Source organism: Lissotriton vulgaris, chromosome 4_1 (genome assembly GCF_964263255.1).
Source record: "Lissotriton vulgaris chromosome 4_1, aLisVul1.2, whole genome shotgun sequence".
Taxonomy (NCBI): domain Eukaryota; kingdom Metazoa; phylum Chordata; class Amphibia; order Caudata; family Salamandridae; genus Lissotriton; species Lissotriton vulgaris.
In genome coordinates, this window is record NC_141691.1 from 1,598,541,650 (window position 1) to 1,598,560,707 (window position 19,058).

A 19,058-nucleotide genomic window follows, 5' to 3' on the forward strand; every position below is an offset into this window, starting at 1 on the left:
TACGAGGAATCGTTAATCTGGAAATGCGTCTAAATGCTACGCCACCCTAGAGGTGGCTTAGCGAGGCGCAACGAGGAGAAATGTTTTCATTTTTCCTCATTTTTCCCTCTTTCAATGCGTGCTGCATTCTACAGCATTCCTTAAAAGAAGGAAATGCCTGTAGTGATTGTTTATGTGCAGGAAGGTGCCCCTTCCTGCACAAAAGCAATCTTCCAACGATGCAAGCATCCTTGCACCATGGTGCAAGGATGCCTACGGCAGTGCATGGCTGCAGTTTGTGCGCCAGCGCAGGGGGAAGCACAGAGATGCATCAAATTCTTGTAAATATGTTGCATTCCTGCGCTTCGGAAGTGCAGCAGCGTGGTGCAGCCAAAGGGCTTGCGGTGCCACACTGCGGCACTTCCTTGTAAATCTGCCCCTGGATGTGGAACACAACCTGAGGATGGCAGTAGCAAAAATCCATCCACAGATTGACCATCTGTGGTGAAAAACAGGCACACCTGTCACATTTATGTTGGTGGTGTCATCAATCAATGTCATGTGTAAAACAAGCCATCCTAGTAAAAACAATTTGCCCACATTTTATCTAGGAAAATGGTGGTTTGAGCTATGTAATAATCTGTCATTTCAGCACACCCACTCACAAACCAGCACCTAACTAAACACTCTTATTATGTTGAACATTATATGCGGGATATGGCCCAGGATATGCGGACCGCGGTCAATTATGTAGCGTACCAGATTCCAGAAATTCCTGTCAGGTGTTGGGGGGGCACAACAGCTAAAAATATTGAGCTGGGGGGGATCAACCTACAAAAGTTTAAAGATCTCTGCCTTGTAGTAATCAGTAGGAGAGAACGGGTCCTTTTTAGGTCTCACCTAGGGAGCGTGCATGCGTTGCTCTAGGAGGGCCTTTAGCCATTGGTCTTCACTTTTCAAGCACTGTACTCGTGCTTGTGGCGGCATCTACCTTGCGGGAACGAGCAGCCACAAGCACAAGTGTTCCTTCCTTCTTGCTACCCACTGCTGATAACCTCTGCCTGAAACCTGTTAATACCCTCACTCAGCTCCCAAGAAAGCATTACCGTTAGGGTTACGGATATCACTTGTCAAAGAGCCTAGAAGCCGTTCTGTGCTCTTCGGGACCTTCTTCTTCCTCACACAGAGCTCTAAACTCCTTTCAGCTGAGCTACTCTCCTGTCGCCCACATCCTCTCTCCCTGAGGAACTGTTGCCTCCGGGGCTACGTTTCCCCTCTCCACCATCCCTGCAGCTCCCCTCTTTCGTCCCCGAGGTCCTCCTTACTCTAGGGAACTCTGTCTCCTCACTGGGTCGCATACCACCCCAGAGCCCAAGCCCTCACACTGAGGCCTCACCCACCAGAGTACAGGAATGGAGGGAGAGAGAGGTGGTAAGAGAGTAAGGACGCTGACCTCCTCTCCCCTCCCTTCCTGAAGCTTGCCCCTTCCTCACCAGTCTCTCACGGTCCAGGTCTGATCCCTCACTACCTCCCTCACACAAGCCCCTGCCGTTTCAGAGTCCCTGTACTCCTGAAGCATCCCTCCTTCCGTCCTCACTGCGTCGCTCGTTGCCCAGGCCCAGTCGCTCACCCTTCCCTCACATGGAGACCCCCGCCGCTCCAGGCCCCCTTCCATACCTTCTCTCCCCCTCATTCCGAAGCTTCTTCACAGAACCGATCACCGGCGGCAGGCCCAGTCCCTCACATCCTCCCCACAACTGAGGTACCCACCAGCCCTGCCCTTACCTTTCGACCCCATTGCTGTACCATTCCTCCTACTTCGCCAGGGTGCAAAGTGCAGTGCCAGAGCTGAGCCAGCTTCCTTGAGACAATGCAAGTTTAATGGGTAATTAACATAGTAAAAATAGGGGTATCTGCTCACACCTCGCCCCCGATCCCATCACTGAAGGAGTCTAACACTGAAGAGCTGAGGGGATCTGCAGCCGATCAACGCCCCCTCCACTCACACACCCCGTGCTCTTCGGGCTGCCCATACTATTTATAAATACAGTATTGGCATTGACATTGCAAGTTAAACATTTGTTGCTAAAATTCACAGGGTGCAGAAGTTGGCACATGCAGGGCAGTTTACAGTGACCTTTGAGGGCTCTTTTGACTAGATCGATTGAACGTTCTCCCTTCACAAACCTTGGGTCTGACTCCTTTGACCCTGGCCCAGTGCAATGTACGTACACTCCTTAACTGTCAACGCTGTACTACCTGTTTGCACTTTCGGTACAGTCTTATAGCTGTCTCTGTACTTCCTGCTGCACACTCTGCACTGCCTACGTGCACGATCTGCCCTACACGTCTGCCTAAGCTCTGTACTGACAGCAGAGAAATATAGAGCTTAGTGGTAGGCGCTCGAATCATGTTTGGGCTCAGAGGACTAAGACTGAGCTATTGGTTCTGGTTTCACCTCCCAGTAATTCCATTATTGTGGTTCAGTTCTTCCTTGTCCCAGGCATTTCTCTCTCGAGCTGAACCTGCTTCCCAGGCAGAACCTCAGTTTTTCTACATCCACCCTCCATTGTATAGGAATACAACATCTGATACATAAATCAAATGTAATTGTGCTTTTATTGTTTATTTAAATGTATTGCATTATTTTTAACTGCATAATATATGTGATCTCTTTTATGACAACATTGTCAAAATAAAGACTAAATGATGATGATATGATGATGATATGTAAATGATGGGAAACCCACAACAGTTTATATCAATAACGTTCTCAGACATAAATCCATCATAACACAGATAGGCACTGTTTGGGACAGGTGAGGGGTGGTACTTTTAGGTCAAAGGTCAATGATCTAAATATCAGTTAAGCGTAAATCTGTTGCTAAAAGATAGACGAAAATCTACTATTACAGGTGTGTTTTTGTTCAAAGAAAATCTTGCATGGTAACTGACAAACCAAATAATTGAACAAATCCCTGGATTAGAGGTTTTAGCCTATACTTGTATAATCAGAAGAATTAGTAAATGACTGAAAATTAAATATATATATATATATATATATATATATATATATATATATATATATATATATATATATATATATATATATATATATATATATATATATATATATATATATATATGTGTGTGTGTTTTTATATATATATATATATATATATATATATATATATATATATATATATATTCTATATATTTAAAAACAAATGTATGTCTGTCTGTCTGTTTGTCCTTTATGGATTACTACACCATTCATCCGATCGCCATGAAACTTTGGGAAGTTGTTGAGTATACTCCCGCAAAGGTTTCTGGCATAAACTTTTTTTTAAATATCGCCCCCCCAGGGCCCTCATAATCTTTCAAGTACTGAAATTGTCACCGAATTTGCGAGCATCGTCGACAGTTATGCCCCCCAAACGGAAATCGATTGAAGCACGAAAGAAAAAGGCATTACAAGCTTCAGAAACAGACGAGCAACGGGAAGCAAGATTAGAAGCTATTCGAACCCAAACTGCTCAAGCACGTTCTTCTCAAACGAACAAGCAACGACAATCAAGATTGGAAGCCGATCGAGTACGCACTGCTCAGGCCCGTTCTTCTCAAACGAACGAGCAACGAGAATCAAGATTGGAAACAGATCGATTACGCACTGCTCAAGCCCGCTCGAATGAAACAGGAGAGCAACGAGAATCAAGATTGGAAACCGATCGAGTACGTACTGCTGCAGTCACACTTTCAAATGTTTTCCATATTAAAATGAATAAGTTTCAATAAAAATGACACAATGTAAATTGAATGTTATCATAACGAGTTTCCTTTCTTCTGAGATCACAGCAACGCGCGACGGGTAAGCTAGTATATTTACTTTGACGCGTTTGATGAATCTTCATGAAACTTTCCACAAAAAAAGTCTCATCCACCTCAGCTCCTTCCTGAAAGTTTCACGGTGATCTGTCAAGCGCCTTTGAGACCTCATAAGTGTTTAATTATCCAGCACAATATCCTTGGTGCAACAACATCAAGTGTTGCATGGCTAAAAACGTATAAGTTCCCAAAGGCGAGACCTATTGGCTATGCCAATGCTTGCTAACCTGTGTCGCTGGAGTAAAACCTACAGGCTCACTCACTTTTAAAGTTCTGCTGATGTGTGCTTGACTCACCCTTGGCCTACCTCAGAGTAGTGTGAAGTGCTGCGCAGCACAGACGTGATGTAACTGTGCTGGGTGTATATGTGCCTAGGAAGGGTGCAAAACAGGAATTGTGAAGTACTGAGCAGTCCTGGATATACATATGCCTATGAGTGGTACAGTACCTTAAGGATATAGTGCGGTGCAGTGCATGCAGGACAAATGCATGTGCTGAGATTATGTGTACCTGCAAACGGTACAATACAGAATATATACTGTTACCACACATGCAAATACATTGCATGCCACACTACAGTTGGAAGAGGAAAGCCGAGTCTCCTGGGGCAGGACAATGCCAAAATGTAATCACTCAGTGCACAGGAGTCCCTCTGCAGAGTTTCACCCAGGTCCCTAGGAGCACATTGGTGAATGTTTTTTAAAACAGGAGCAGAAGCTCAGATGAGCCCACTTCAGTTTGAAGCACCTCTGTCAAGACAATGGACACCGGACTTTACCTGGACAGCCATCATCTGGAGATTGAGAAGCTCAGCTTCCCTGCACTTCATGGTGGCATAAGATGCATGACAGTATGGGAACATAGCCAAATCACTGGCATCACCCACATTCAAAAAACAATTTTCCTCTTGAGTGTCCCTAAGTAGATCATTCACTTCTTGGCTCCCCCACCCCCACCCCCACCCCCACCCCTTTCAATGTATGTAAATCCGGAAGATGGTATTGATACAAAGGCACCAGGTCGGTAATTACGATCATCTTGTGGTCAGAGTGGTGCCAACAGCTGATGGTATGTAGCCAGGGTGTATGGAGGCACCCATGGTGCAATCAATCCTGAGACTGGAGAGTATCCCGAGGGCCCAGCTGGACTTTAAGGTGGACAATAGCCAGCATAGGCCCCTCTCAGCTGTATTGGCTCCAAAACATGCACAATTGAGTTGGTGGGCCAAAAATGGCATGGAAGGCATCATAGAATTCCTTAAGTTGGGCGGGAGTCACTCCAGTGCAAGAAAACTCAGGGTAATTTGAAACGGGCCTCAACACTAGATCTGCAGGACAGCGGGATGCAGAAGGATGAAGTTGAGGGGGAAGCTGCAGAATGTTTCAATTTCTTTTTCTTGTGCTTCTTAGACCTTAGTCTTAGAGCAGATCTTCTCTAGGAATTGTACAAGGTCTTCTTTTTCCACGCCGCCACGAGCTTTATCTCCCGCTTGTGAATCACCTTCAGGCCATGGAGTTTAATTCGGACACCAGAGACAGACTAAGCAGGGGTCGGACACACATCCGCCTGTGACAATCCTTGCTAAGTTCAATCCCCGAAGGGTTAGCAGGGGAAATGTCCCAACCACACTAGGAGCGTGAACTTCAAACGCCAACAAAAGTTTAAAACAAGTTGGTTCCAAAAAAAACAAAAAGAGCAAGGTAGTTCTTCGGATCCATGCTATTGCTGTGGAAACAAAGGAATGGATGTCAGCGAACAAGGCTGGTGCTTATATGGGCACCCTGTTGCCATTGCCAATGCGGAGCTAAACAGCACCACCTACTGGCATGAGGGAGAAAAAAACACATACCTGCTGTAGAAAAAGCAGATTTTCCCCAGATATCCTCAAGCACTGCCGGCGATCAAAGCCTTAATTCTCTCAGTAAGCTATCAAATAAAGAGGCGGGCGCTGGACACTGAAAAGCAGGAAACGTATTTATTCTTCAAAGGAAAAAACTTCAGATCTGACCAACAGGGTGTTGTCTCGAGGTGCTCTAACTGTAACTCTGTGGCTTGGCCTTTTATACACAGTTTTATTTCTTTATTGCAGTGTAACACATTCCTGACATTACTTTGATGCATTGTAAACCTTCTCTGGAATTCCCGCTTCAGGCCCGCTCCCACACATATCAACCATACTGTACCCCAACCTGGTTTCAATAGGTGATTGCTATCCCGCAGCTGGGCATTCTGGCAGGAGCTGAAATGCGCGCAATCGGTTGGATCTCATGGGGTGGTGGCGTTGATTAATTCCGGCTCCTTTGATGTGATGCGGAATCCTACTGTACGGGGGCAATAAACTGTATCCGCAGGGGTTGATTATGGCCTGGGATCAGATCGAACAGCCAGGTGCAGGGGAGGAGATTATCGAAGGGCCTGTTCGTGCACAAAGGATGAAAGGGTATGTGGGCTCGGCACGGAAAGTGGCTCCAGGGGCAGGGTCGCGCTGAGGATGCTTTATGACCCTAGCCTGGGTGCTTGGGGGCTGCCAGTGCGTGGGGGATGATTGTGAGGCCGGGAAGACGTGCATGCGATCGGCAATCTTACGAACTGGCCATAGTGTCTAAAATGGCTGCCGCTTAAGCGCTCGTAAAGGTCTAAATGGGACAAGATGGCGCCGGTAATGTTCACATTGCATTCTAATACTTAACAGTCCTTCCTTTGAACATGCCTCGTCATCTTGTCAATCTATGTCAATTTCCATCATATTCTGTATTTCTTTCTCATACAATACTTTCATATTTTCTAATTTAGTGTCCAAAGTCTTAGGGCAAATGCAGTTCATAAAAAGTGAGCACAAGGGTGGTAGGCATTGTATCCCAAAACAGCAACCACATAAAAAGAACATTGGTACCAATAATACCATCAATAACTTCCAGCCGCAGTCTCTCAAAGTGTTCCAGAACCAACTTCCAAGTGTCCAGCCTCCTTGCTCTTGGTTGATCTCTGACGCCAGTCGGTGAAGGTGTTCCATTGCTTTGTAAACAGATGGTGAACTATCAGGGACAAAGGTGCAACAGCTGGCCCCGATGATGCGGCATGCTCCTCCACGATCCGCTAGTACGACATCCAAAACAAGGCAATTCTGCAGAGCCACTAGGCGGACCGCCTGTAGCTCGGCTGTGTTGTTCATGAGGATACCTGCTGTTATGTTCAATGCTGTTTCAACCGCTTGGGTTAGATGTCGGATGGCTTGACTGTTTGCCATCGGACCCCACAGAGGGATGAGACCTTTTGTTACGTCAATGAACTGTGCCACAGTGGAGTCTGCTTGCTCGGTATCTTTGGAGCTTTTTTCATGGTGATAGCCTGCTGATGCTATGTACGTGGGAGGTAGAACAAAGGCGATGTAGCAAGTGCGCCCCCAGCCTCTAGGGAGCCAAGTGTAGGCTTTCGTAACACAGACAAAGTACATGTTGGGTGATGCAACAAATGAAGGGGGGTCAACAGTGTTCAGAGTCCTTTGTATAGGGCAGGAGCTGTGGCCCACGATTTTCGTTCCAAGGCCCTTGATACAAACAAGACCTGAGACGTTCACCACAGACAAGGCCACAGTCAGAGTTGCAGCAGTTCGTTTTGTAGGTATGAGAAAGAGTGCCGGGCTGGATTGTTAAACACTTGCATTTCAATTTGTTCTTTTTTGCGGAATGTTCATTTGAAAGGTTGAATTTGTTGTTGATGGGCAAAAGGGAGCAGAGATTCTTCCAGTTTTGTTCAGCCAGAACTCGTTGTAGAACTGGGTGATTGTTCCAAGGATGTAGCATTGTCTTTGTAGCTCTCTTGCAGGAGCATTAGCCAAGCAATGCAGGACCCATGAACAGAGAAGGTTGAAGGGATGAAGGGGCTAGAGTGTTCAGTTGCGTGAGGTAGCAGCCCACAGACCCAACAGTTCGTTGCACAGGCGGCAAGATTGTGTTGATGCAGCAACTGTACAAAAGAATTGCTCCAAAATTCCTTGCGTCGTTCTCGGAGATGGGGTGATAGCGAAAACAAATAATGTTCTTTCTTGGTGGTGGGCTGCATAGTGGGTGATATCAATGTCTTGTGAGCAGGAGCACTTTCTTCCACGATCCAAACTGTGACCATCAGCAGGAAGCAGATGAGGGATGCAATGAAAAGTGAAATTGTCTTTGTGCTATGCAGCTTGGCAGTCTTTGGGTCTTTACGGTGGGTCTTCGGTCGTCCGGGATCTTCCATCACCTTCAAGAGGCTCGGTGACTGGTAGGACCACATACTTTGTCTGGCGTCTCTCCTGGTAGCCTTTGTAGTGTTAGCTACTGCTCTGAGATTTTTGACTTAGTTAGTGGTCTGCTTAGCCGAAGCACTCTCCTTTCGTCGCAAGTTGTACCCTTTCCTGGATGGCACAGCGGGATCGGGAAATTCTGCCAATTCGAGTGTCTCTGCTTCTGGGTAGCAGCTTAGGGCAGGTCGGTCTTTCGTCAGGAGCTGTTCTTGGGCGTCCACGATTTCTGTCGCTGTCAGGGTTGATGATATTCGTCTGCAGTTGTGCGTATGCAGCCAATTTCTTTTTTCCTCCACTCGAAGTGCAGTTCGGGTGGTGATCAAGACTTGCCAGGGGCCCGTCCACCTGGGTTCCAAGCTTTTCGTTCTTTGAAAATTTCAGACCAATACGTAGTCCCCAGGCCGGATGTCATGTCCAGGGCCTCTGGATGCGTCTGGTATGGCTTGCTGCCCCTGTTGGTGGATAACAGTTAGTTCGCTCATGAGTTTGTGCAAATAATCGGACATTAGGATGTCCAGGACATTGTTGATGGAAGTTGTCTTTGGTGCCGCCCAGATATTCATTGGCCGGCCAAAGACACCTCGTATGGAGTTAATTGGTGTCTGGTTGGGGTGGAGTGCATCGATAGTAATGCCAGGGGGAGGGCGTCAGGCCATTTTAGTCCAGTGGTTGCAACTATCTTAGCTAGTTTTAACTTCAGTGTGGCATTGTGTCTTTCCACTAAGCCTTCAGATTGGGGGTGGAAGACTGCGTGAAACTTTTGTCTTACTCCTAATCCCTTCAATATGTGCTGGATAACTTCGGCTACGAAGTGGGGGCCATTGTCGCTCCATAAAATTCTACAAAGGACATACCGGGGGAAGAATTCCTTCAGTAACACCTTTGCAGTAGCTGTGGCGGTGTTATCACGAGTAGGTTAGGCTTAAACCCATTTGCTGAAGGCGCACACAATAACTATGATGTATTTCAGGCAATGGCACCTTTCTAACTGAATGTAGTCCATTTGAAGGATCTCAAAGGGGTGGTCAGGAACTCCAAATCCTCCCCGGGGTACTACTGTCCCTTTCCCCGGGTTGTGTTGCAAACATATCATGCATTGCTGTACGAGGCGTTTTGCTGAATCTGCTATCTTGTCATTATGCCATACCCTGGTAATCAGTTCGGTCATGGGGGCGGATCCTATATGTGCTGGTAAGTGTGCCATGGTCAATATGGGAATCAGATAAGCATTGGGTAGCAACCATTTGTCTCTGTCTTTAGTCCTCCAGCAGCCTTCGTCGTCTTTTAATCCCACCGAGCCCATTCAGTCAGTTTGTGTTGTGTGCTCGTCTGTTGGATATCTCTTATAGTGGTCCTAGCGTCTGTCCATTTCTCTGCTTGCGACCTGGTCACATACATCCGTGTCGTCAGTCTGTTTCCGGCTGTGGCTTGGGCAGTAACGTCAGCTAAAGCATTCCCTTGTCCTACAATGTCTGTTACTTTCTTGTGTGCTTGGCATTTTATTACTGCTAGCTGCTTGGGGAGGAGGACTGCTTCTGTTAGTGCGGAGACTAAATCTCCATGTAAAATCGGTGGGCCATGTGAGGTCAGGAATCCCCTTTCCCTCCATAGGAGTGCAAAATGGTGTACCACCCCAAAGGCGTACTGGCTGTCGGTGTATATGTTGACTGTCGTTCCTGCTGCTAATATACATGCTCGTGTGAGGGCAATCAGTTCTGCTGCTTGTGCCGATCGTTGTGCAATTCGGGCTGTCTCAATAATGTTTCGGGCAATGGTGATGGCATATGCGGCTGAGGTGGTACCATCGGGGAGTTTGATACATGAGCCATCTACCCATAGTTCTCCGTCAGGTTCTGGGAAGGCAGTGTCTCGGAGGTCTACTGTACTCTTGGTCTGTTCGTCACTAAGGGTCACACAGTCATGTAGGGGAGTTACATTAGGGTCGTTCTCAGGCAGGGGCAACAAAGTGGCTGGGTTCAGAGTGGTGCATCGCTTCAAAGTAATGTGTGATGTCAGTAGGGTCAGTTCATATCCAGTCAGTCGTGCACTAGTCAGGTGTTGGGTCTTTGTCTGGTTCAGAAGGGTGCCAACAGCATGGGGTACTAACACTGTGAGGGGGTTGGAAAGCACAATTCCTTCACTCTGCCGTATCGAGACTGCTGCGGCTGCTACAGCCCGTAGGCAGGCTGGTAATGCTCTGGCCAGGGGATCAAGGGTAGCTGAGAAATAAGCGCAAGGGCGCTGTTTAGGGCCAATTGATTGTGTCAGGACAGATAATGCACATCCCTCCCTTTCATGAGTGGAAAGGGAGAATGGTTTGGAGTAGTTTGGGGTTCCTAGAACGGGTGCCGAACAAAGGGCGTCTTGCAATTCCTTAAAAGAGGTCTGACATTCGGGAGTCCAAGGGAGTGGAAAGGGCACATCTTTGGCTAGGAGGGAAAGTAGGGGCTTGATGATGAGACTAAAGTTCGGCAACCATTGTCAGCAGAACGAGGTGAGGCCTACCAGTGAGCGGACTTGCTTCTGATTCTTATGCACAGGAGTATCTAGGATAGTATGGATTCTCTCTGGTGTCAATTTTCTTCCTTCCTTTGATAAGAGGTGTCCTAGGTAAGTTACATGGGGTTTACAGAACTGTAGCTTCTTTCGGGATACTTTGTGACCGTTCTCTGCAAGAAAGTGTAGAAGTTGGATGGTGGCTGTGACTGCAAGCGGACTGGTGTCGGCTTCTAAAAGAATATCATCTACATACTGTATCAACACCACTCCGTCTGGTAACTGAACTGCGTCTAGTTGTCTTTTGAGCGCCTGGCTATAGATGCTCGGGCTTTCAGTGTACCCCTGGGGTGCTCTACAAAATCTATACGAGCGGGATCTTAGGGTAAATCCAAAGAGGTAGCGGCTGTCTGGGTGAATGGGTATGGAGAAGAAGGCATTCTTTAGGTCAATGACAGTGAAGGTGGTGGCAGTGGACGGGATCAATGTCAGGATAGCGGTAATGTCAGAAACTACGGGGTGGCACGACTATTTTATTGATCTCTCGTAGGTCAATGATGAAGCGGTACGCTTTCTCGTCTCCCTCTCCTTGTCTTTTAATGATTGGTAGGATCGGACTGTTACAGACATTACTCACTACTTCCTCTACTACTCCTGCACCCACTAATGACTGTATTATCTCAATTAGTGCTTTCTCACCCTATGGTGATATCTTGTACTGGGGTACTTTCGTAAAGTCGCGTCTTGTCGTACTGTCACATGCACTGTGTCTATCATCACTCGTCCTACGTCCGAGTCAGCTTTCGCCCATAAGTGCGATTGTAAGGTATAAAGTAGGGACACGTTAGCTTCAGTAATGGGATACATGTGTTGTGAAGGACAGGATATGAGTAGGTTGGGGTTGTCATAAAGGATGACTCGGACTCCGTCGGGTGAGCACCTGATAGTAGCTCGAAAATGCTTTAACAAGTCAAGACCCATAATAGCATCAGGGGTAGTGGAGGAGAGAAGGAAGGTCGTGTCGGTGGTATTATTTTCAAGATCAAAAGGAATCGGTTTGGACAAAGGGTTGGTGGAGGGCGTACCATCAAATCCTATTGAAGTCACATGTGAGCCAGACAAGGGTGCCCTTGGAATCAGTCTCTTAGATAATGCACTACATGTTGCTCCTGTGTCTACCAAAAATGGAGACTCCAGGCCTAGGACCTTTGCGGTAACTTAAGGGCCTTGCTGGTCAACATAGAGCTCGACTGAATCCCTCCCTTGCCCCTGGCAGTCCTATGCAAAATCATATGCATTCTCGTAGTCAGACTGCTGGTACTGATTCTGTCGGGGTCGGTCAAAAGTATTCGTTCTACTTGGCCTGTCGTTTGTGTACCCTCGCCCGCGCCCTCTAGTTCTTGGTCCGTTCACTAAGTCTCTTGTCTCTTTATTCCTATTTATCTCTAACAGGACCGGGCATTGCGATTTCCAATGTCCGTACTCTTTACAAAATGCACATTGATTATCGCCTAACTCCCTACGTCCAGCGGAGGGTGCGGGTGCATTGTTCCTGGGCAGTGGGGTTCTAGGAGTATTCTGCTGGCAACCTCCCTTATACTGTTCCTTTCCTATATTTACATTCTGTAACTGAGCTATCATGACTCGTTCCTTTAGATCCTTCTTTTTCTTTTCAGAAGCTCTATCGCTTTCCTTCTTTTGGTGTTCGTAATGCTGGGCCATCTGGAGGATGGCCGCAGGCTTTGAGGCAGCCCAACTGCTTTCACACGTTTGAAGTTTCTGTGAAACTTCCGGTATGAGACTGTATACATAATTTTGTACGAACATGTGATGTCCAGTGGCAGTGGTCATGTCTTGTCCACTGTAATCGGAGAACACCGTTTCGAACCGGGAGAAGTATTCGGAAACATCTTCTTGGGGTTTTTGGCGGCAGGCTGTTACTATAGACCAGTCTACCTTTTTCTCGGGTATTAGGGTTTTCACTTTTTGCACAATTTTATCTGGGAGGTCTAGAATAGCTTTTAGAGGTTTCTGTCCAGGGTTTCGTTGCTTATCTAGGGCGTCGAGTTGTTCCCAGGTATGTCCGAGCAGGTCAGTGTGGTTGACTTTCTGGATTTGTTTCCACACGTCAGCTGGCAAACATAGCCTAAAGAATAAATCGATGTCGGCAAGGGTCATGATCGTTGATCCCAAAGCTGTACCTAGTTCTGTATAAAAAGCGGTGGGATTCTTTCGTAAGTCCGGCAAGGATTTGCGAAATGTCAGGATATCTTGTCTATCCCAGGGTTAGTACACCCAATTGTACACTACCCTTCCATTAGCGTCTTGATGATTTATGTCATCATGTGTTCCCTGTCCTCTGGGGGGGACCCAGTAGGGGGCTGCTTCTTTTATGGGCATCATGTTATTTATTTTTTGTATCGGGGGTTCGACTACCACAGGGGATGCGCTTTTGACTGTTTGTCCCTGTTCCACGAGGTGGCGGAAGACTTCTAAGGCGTAGGAGAAAAGTTCTGCTTCGTTGTATTCACTCTTGTCCCCTGTATCTACCTTTCTGTATAGAGTCATGAGTCGATTAGGCCCTATCTCTCGATACTTTTCTTCGTACATTGTGAGGGTGTGGTAACAAAAACGCACAACAAAATGTTGTTTGTGATTGCCAGAGTAGGACTTATACATGTCAGTTATGTATTCTTCTGTTTCTTTCCTATTAACTAGAGTTTTTACTATTTTCTCGATTCCGGCTCGTTCATTTGTGGTCAAACGTGGGATTCTTGCCGGTTATTTTTCTTTCGTTTCAATCTTTTCTGATGTGTCCTTCGCTATGAGGTTTTGCATGAGAGACTCGGTCGGCGCAGAGGCCGTGGGTACCGAGGCCCTGGCGCAACCTTCAGTTAGGTTCTGGGGTTCTAGGTGCTGTACTAAGGGATGGGTAGGGGCATAAGGCGGAGGCATATAGCTGATCGGGGGACCTAAAAGCAAATCATCATCTGTTCGTTGTTTCGATGGTAGCTCAGGGTAAAGCACAGTGGGTATTCTAACAGGGCACTTGCCTGAGGTTTCAGATTCTTGTTCCTTTCTAGCTTTTTCTCTTTCCTTTATTTCTTCTTCTAGCTTTTCACTAGCTAAGTGAGCTGCTTTTCTTAGCTCTTTTTCATTCTTAGCTTCGTCTCTCTTTTTACGTTGCGTTGCTTCTTTGCGCCACATGCCGAGACTGTCAAGCATGGTTGGCATTGTTTTATTTTTGCGAAGGGCTAACTCTAGCGCTTCTATTTTTTCAAGGTCAAAAGATCCCATCAGTGGCCACTGACTTTCTCGATCTTTCTTTGTGTGCTTATGCCATAGTTTACTATAAGCTACGGCGACTAGTCCATACTTCACATACATGTCTTTATTAGGGGTGCCCTTCAGTGGAGCTGGATGATCTACCTCTAATAAACGGTCCGGGTTGAACCAATTTTCAATCAGTGGAGAGAAGATAGGCATGACGTATCATCGGTAAAATAAAATCACAAACAATGTTGGACAAAGGTCCGCACTACCTATCCTTCGCTATCTGCAAAGACTAGACAGGATATTCCTATTCTTCGTTATTTGCAAATAGAGAATATCTCAAGAGAACCAGATAGATTTCCTTGAGCAGCAAAGAAGGCTAAACGATTCAATCTAATAGAACCAATAATAAATATGTCGAGCAGCAATGAAGGCTAAATGACCCAATCAATAGAACCAATAATAAATATTTCGAGCAGCAACGAAGGCTAAACGACCCAATCAATAGAGCAATACTAGTATATTCCAACAATCAATCAATCAATCAATAACGTCGTGTTTCACGACCTTACCCGAACCGAATGGACAGTTTCTCACCTTCCACTTCCAGCGCCCGATCGTCCTCTATTCTCCGTTATGCCACGGCACTCCTGCGGGTTCCCAGTCAGGACCGCAGATCACTCGAGAGAGGTCCGTTCAGAATCAGTGAAGGCCGGATGATCGGCTGCCAGACGAGGGTCTTTCTGGCAGGAGCTCTTCCCGATCGTTGCCGTCGTGCACTCCGTCGTCTGGACCTCTCTCACTGGACCCACGAGTCGCTGATGGGCCCCACGTTTGGGATGCCAATTGTAGAAAAAGCAGATATTCCCCAGATATCCTCAAGCACTGCCGGCGATCAAAGCCTTAATTCTCTCAGTAAGCTATCAAATAAAGAGGCGGGCGCTGGCTAACTGAAAAGCAGGAAACGTATTTATTCTTCGAAGGAAAACACGTCAGATCTGACCAACAGGGTGTCGTCTCGAGGTGCTCTAACTGTACCTCTGTGGCTTGGCCTTTTATACACAGTTGTATTTCTTTATTACAGTGTAACACATTTCAGACATTACTTTGATGCATTGTAAACCTTCTCTGGAATTCCCGATTCAGGCCAGCTCCCACACATATCAACCATACTGTACCCCACCCTGGTTTCAATAGGTGATTGCTATTGCGCAGCTGGGCATTCTGGCAGGAGCTGAAATGCGCTCAATCAGTCGGATATCATGGGGATGTGGCGTTGATTAATTCTGGCTCCTTTGATGTGAGGCGGAATCCTACTGTACGGGGGCAATAAACTGTATACGCAGGGGTTGATTATGGCCTGGGATCGGATCGAACAGCCAGGTGCAGGGGAGGAGATTATCGAAGGGCCTGTTCATGCGCAAAGGATGAAAGGGTATTTGGGCTCGGCACGGGAAGTGGCTCCGGGGGCAGGGTCGTGCTGAGGATGCTTTATGACCCTAGCATGTGTGCTTGGGGGCTGCCAGCGCGTGGGGGATGATTGTGAGGTCGGGAAGAAGTGCAGGCGATCGGCAATGTTACGAAGTGGCCATCGTGTCTAAAATGGCTGCCACCTACACGCTCGTAAAGGTCTAAATGGGACAAGACGGCGCCGGTAATGTTCACATCGCATTCTAATATTTAACACTGTGTTTCTTCTACTCATCTGGCTCCATTGAAGCACAAGCTGAGGCTTCCAGATTCCCCTACGGCAAATCCAGATGCTGCTCTCATGCTGCTAGCAGCATGACAGAAGTGCCAGGACTGGCCTGAGTAGGCTGGATTTGTACTCCCCGAAAGAGTGGGAGCCTGTGCCTGCTGTCTACAACCCAGCAAGCAGCTAAGGTCGAAAACATATCCGTGTGCATATGAGTTTTGCCATCCTAAGATGGCTAGCTAAACCCACATGCACTCCTGCAGCATGTGGCCACCACACCTCCTCTTACGCTGTTATCACATGGCCCGCCCCAAAACTCTGCCCTGTGAAGACAAATAAAGGGGCCGATCAGGATTGCGGTTTTTCCGCATCCTCGGGGCCGGCGGAAGCCACCGCCGGCCCCGAGGATGCGGAAAAACCGCAGCGGACTGACCAAGGACCCACCGCCACATTAGGATGGCTGGTGGGTCCTGGTTTCCGTCCGCAGCTTTTCCGCCGCGGTTGGCTTACAACCGCGGCGGAAAAGCTCTAATATGGTGACGGTGTCTCTCAGACACCGTCCACCATATTAGGATGGGCAGTGAATTATGCTTTTCCGCGGCGCGTTTCCCGCCGTGGAAAAGCATACGGAACTTCACTGCGGGGGCCCGTTGCGGGCCCCCTAGGTGAAGGGGGGGTGGGGGGTGCACATGGGGGGTACCTATGGTACCCCCCTGCATTTGCATGCAGAAAGCGGCAGGCACCGCACGGTGCCTGCCTCTTTCTGCATGCAAAAGCAATGCGTGCATTTTTAACATTGCCGCGGGTGCAGCTTGAAGCTGCACCCGCCGCAATGTTAAAAATAGAGGATGTGACCGCCAGGGTGGCGGTCACATCCTAATTGCACAGGAGGGAACTCCGCATGCCATGCGGAGGTTCCCTCCTGCTCTGGGGTCGCGGACGGACGCAAGTCCGTCCGCGATCCTGATCGGCCCCAAAATGAGAATAAACCTGTGTTACTATAAAAAAATTTCAAGTTCTGCATCTGTTGGTGTGGGGGGGGTGGCGGAGGAAGAGGGCGGCACCCCTCCGCCATAGTGGAGGAGCTGCCACAGAGTACTGCTCAAGATGTCCCTGATCAAGTCTGAAGCCTGGAGAATATTCTACAATTGGGGAACCTGTGGTTAGAAGTCTATCAGAAGAAGTCATGCAAACATTTAGATTCATACAGCTGTCTATCTAGCTTCATTACTCTTCATGTTTTCCCTTTACATGCAAGGAGTAAGCTAAAATGTTAACCTGCTTGATAGTATAAAGATCAGCTATTTACTTAATTTAGTTTCTAAATGCCTAGTTAATAGATAATAGGCATTAAGAAAGTTAAATCTCTATCTGCATTTTAAAAATGTGTGTATTTTCTTGGTTCCAAGATGGACTATTCAGGAGTTTGACTGCAATATAGATTCCAGAAAAGAGGAATATAAAATAATACCTTAACAAGCACTTAATTAGAAATAAGGTGTACTATTCTATGGCTGCCTTATGGGCAGAACTGCACTTACGTGTAGCCCTCTTTCCAATTGTCTACAGATGCTGCCTGAACTTCTCATACATTTTCTTGTTGAAATGATCCCGAAGGAAAAATGACCAACAGCGGAAAAGTGTGTTCATCTCCTGGGACTGGCCAATACCCAACCTTTTTCTCTCATTGATTCAGTGCTGCCGATATTTGTGGTAGATGTGTTGTGTAAATCCATTCTCTTTAAGCAGTTCATGGGAGGGATGTTGAAACTTTGGCAGAGACTGTGGGCTACAACCAAAATTGCAGAGCGCAGGTGTACTTTCTGAAGGACTGGCATTTGCTCTGATAGTTGTGGTCTGAAACCCCAGATGGTGTCCAAAAGCCTTGCAGTGTTGTATCCTGATATCTGGGTGTATTGCAGTGCATTGATATTCTTTCTTCATTTGTAGGAATCTATATAAAATTATATGTGGAATCTTATATCTATTACGTTTGGGTAGTCTGTGGATCTTGATAAGTAGCACTAGCTGGATGTTGTTCTCTAATAGCATTTGCTGAAGAGAGAAATGTACTCCATAATCTTGAAAGAAGCTACCCGTCCACACCAGTCCATCAATATGGCTTGAAAATATTTTTTGATAAAATGGTAGCCCATTCCGAATGCAACTGTAAAGTTTCTAGTTTGGTGCGAGGTTTCTTGCCTATCCATATGAATTTGCGAAATATTTGATCTATTTCTAGTAAATAGCTGTGAGGAAATTGAATTAGGAGATTCGAAAAAAATGAAAATAAATAAAAGGAGTATCATTATTTAAATCAGGGCAGTTCTACCCATTATAGAGAGTGGTAAGAGCTGCCAATTGTTTAGGATGTTCTTAACTTTAGTTAATGTTGGCGCATAATTAAGTGAAAAAAGTTGTGTGAAACCCAAATAGCGAATTGGGGCCAATTTGGCAGTCTGCATTCACAGCTCGCTGGGTAAAACCAGATCAGAAAAGTAAAATGTCTGACTTTTTATTATTGATCGTATACCCCCTAATCAGAAAAGGTTTTAATTGTATCAAAGGTTTGCGTGATGTTTTGCAAATCTGCTGCCAATCAAAGAATTAGATCATCCGCAAACAACTTAAGCTTCGGTGCCCCTAATACGGGAGCCATAATTAAAGGATTCTGTCATATGGAAAATATCGAAGAAGCTAATAATGCAAATAAAAACAGGGACAGAGGGTATCCTTGATGAATGCCCCCTTGAATGTTAACAGCCACAGCGATATGCACATTAATTATAATTTTAGACTTTGTCGTATAATTTCTATAGCATATTGACGAAGCCCAAAGGAAACTTTAATTTTATTAAAATTAGCAAACAAAATATCCCAGTTAACTAAATCAAAGGTTTTTCTGCGTCAATCATAATATTTGGCGCTTTTATGTCATTATTAGAAAAATAATCGATAGCCTGGACTAAGAAGTTTGTATTATTGGCGATGGTCCTCCCTGGCATAAAGCCACACTGGTACTTATTCACAAGTTCTTACACTAGTGGAGTTATTCTAGCTGCCATTATTTTGGTAAAAAATGTATAATCATTCTTAAGTAAAGGAATTAGTCAATATGATGCGGGATTATCTGAGGGTTTACCATTCTTGAGGAAGATAAATATAACTTTATTCGGAAATGTTTTTAGGGATCTGACATCCTTCTAAAATTGCAATGAATAATAGTACCAGCAATTGTGTTATTTGCGGCATAAACACTTTATAAACTTCTATTGGTAGTCCGTTGTTGCCACAAGCTTTTCGATGGGGGTATATATAGTAGATTCCTGAACTTCCATATTCGATATTGGCTCCAAATTTGTTGCTTTTTTCGATAAAGAATAATGTAGGCAAATTAATGGAGCTACGATAATTATCCACCATTAAGGGAGATATAGGAGCTGGTAC

The 19,058-nt window shown here is 46.2% G+C and overlaps 1 protein-coding gene across 1 annotated transcript; it reads right to left on the reverse strand.

The window, feature by feature from the left end:
- Positions 1–6,586: 6,586 nt before the first annotated feature.
- Positions 6,587–7,318, reverse strand: LOC147724295 (syncytin-A-like). The gene has a single exon (XM_086918016.1). The coding sequence runs from the start codon at positions 7,316–7,318 to the stop codon at positions 6,587–6,589; it is 732 nt and encodes a 243-aa protein (XP_086774142.1).
- Positions 7,319–19,058: the final 11,740 nt, after the last annotated feature.

Coding starts and splice junctions, on each gene's coding strand:
- LOC147724295 (XM_086918016.1), bottom strand. CDS start 7,318: ATGTACTTTGTCTGTGTTACGAAAGCCTACACTTGGCTCCCTAGAGGC.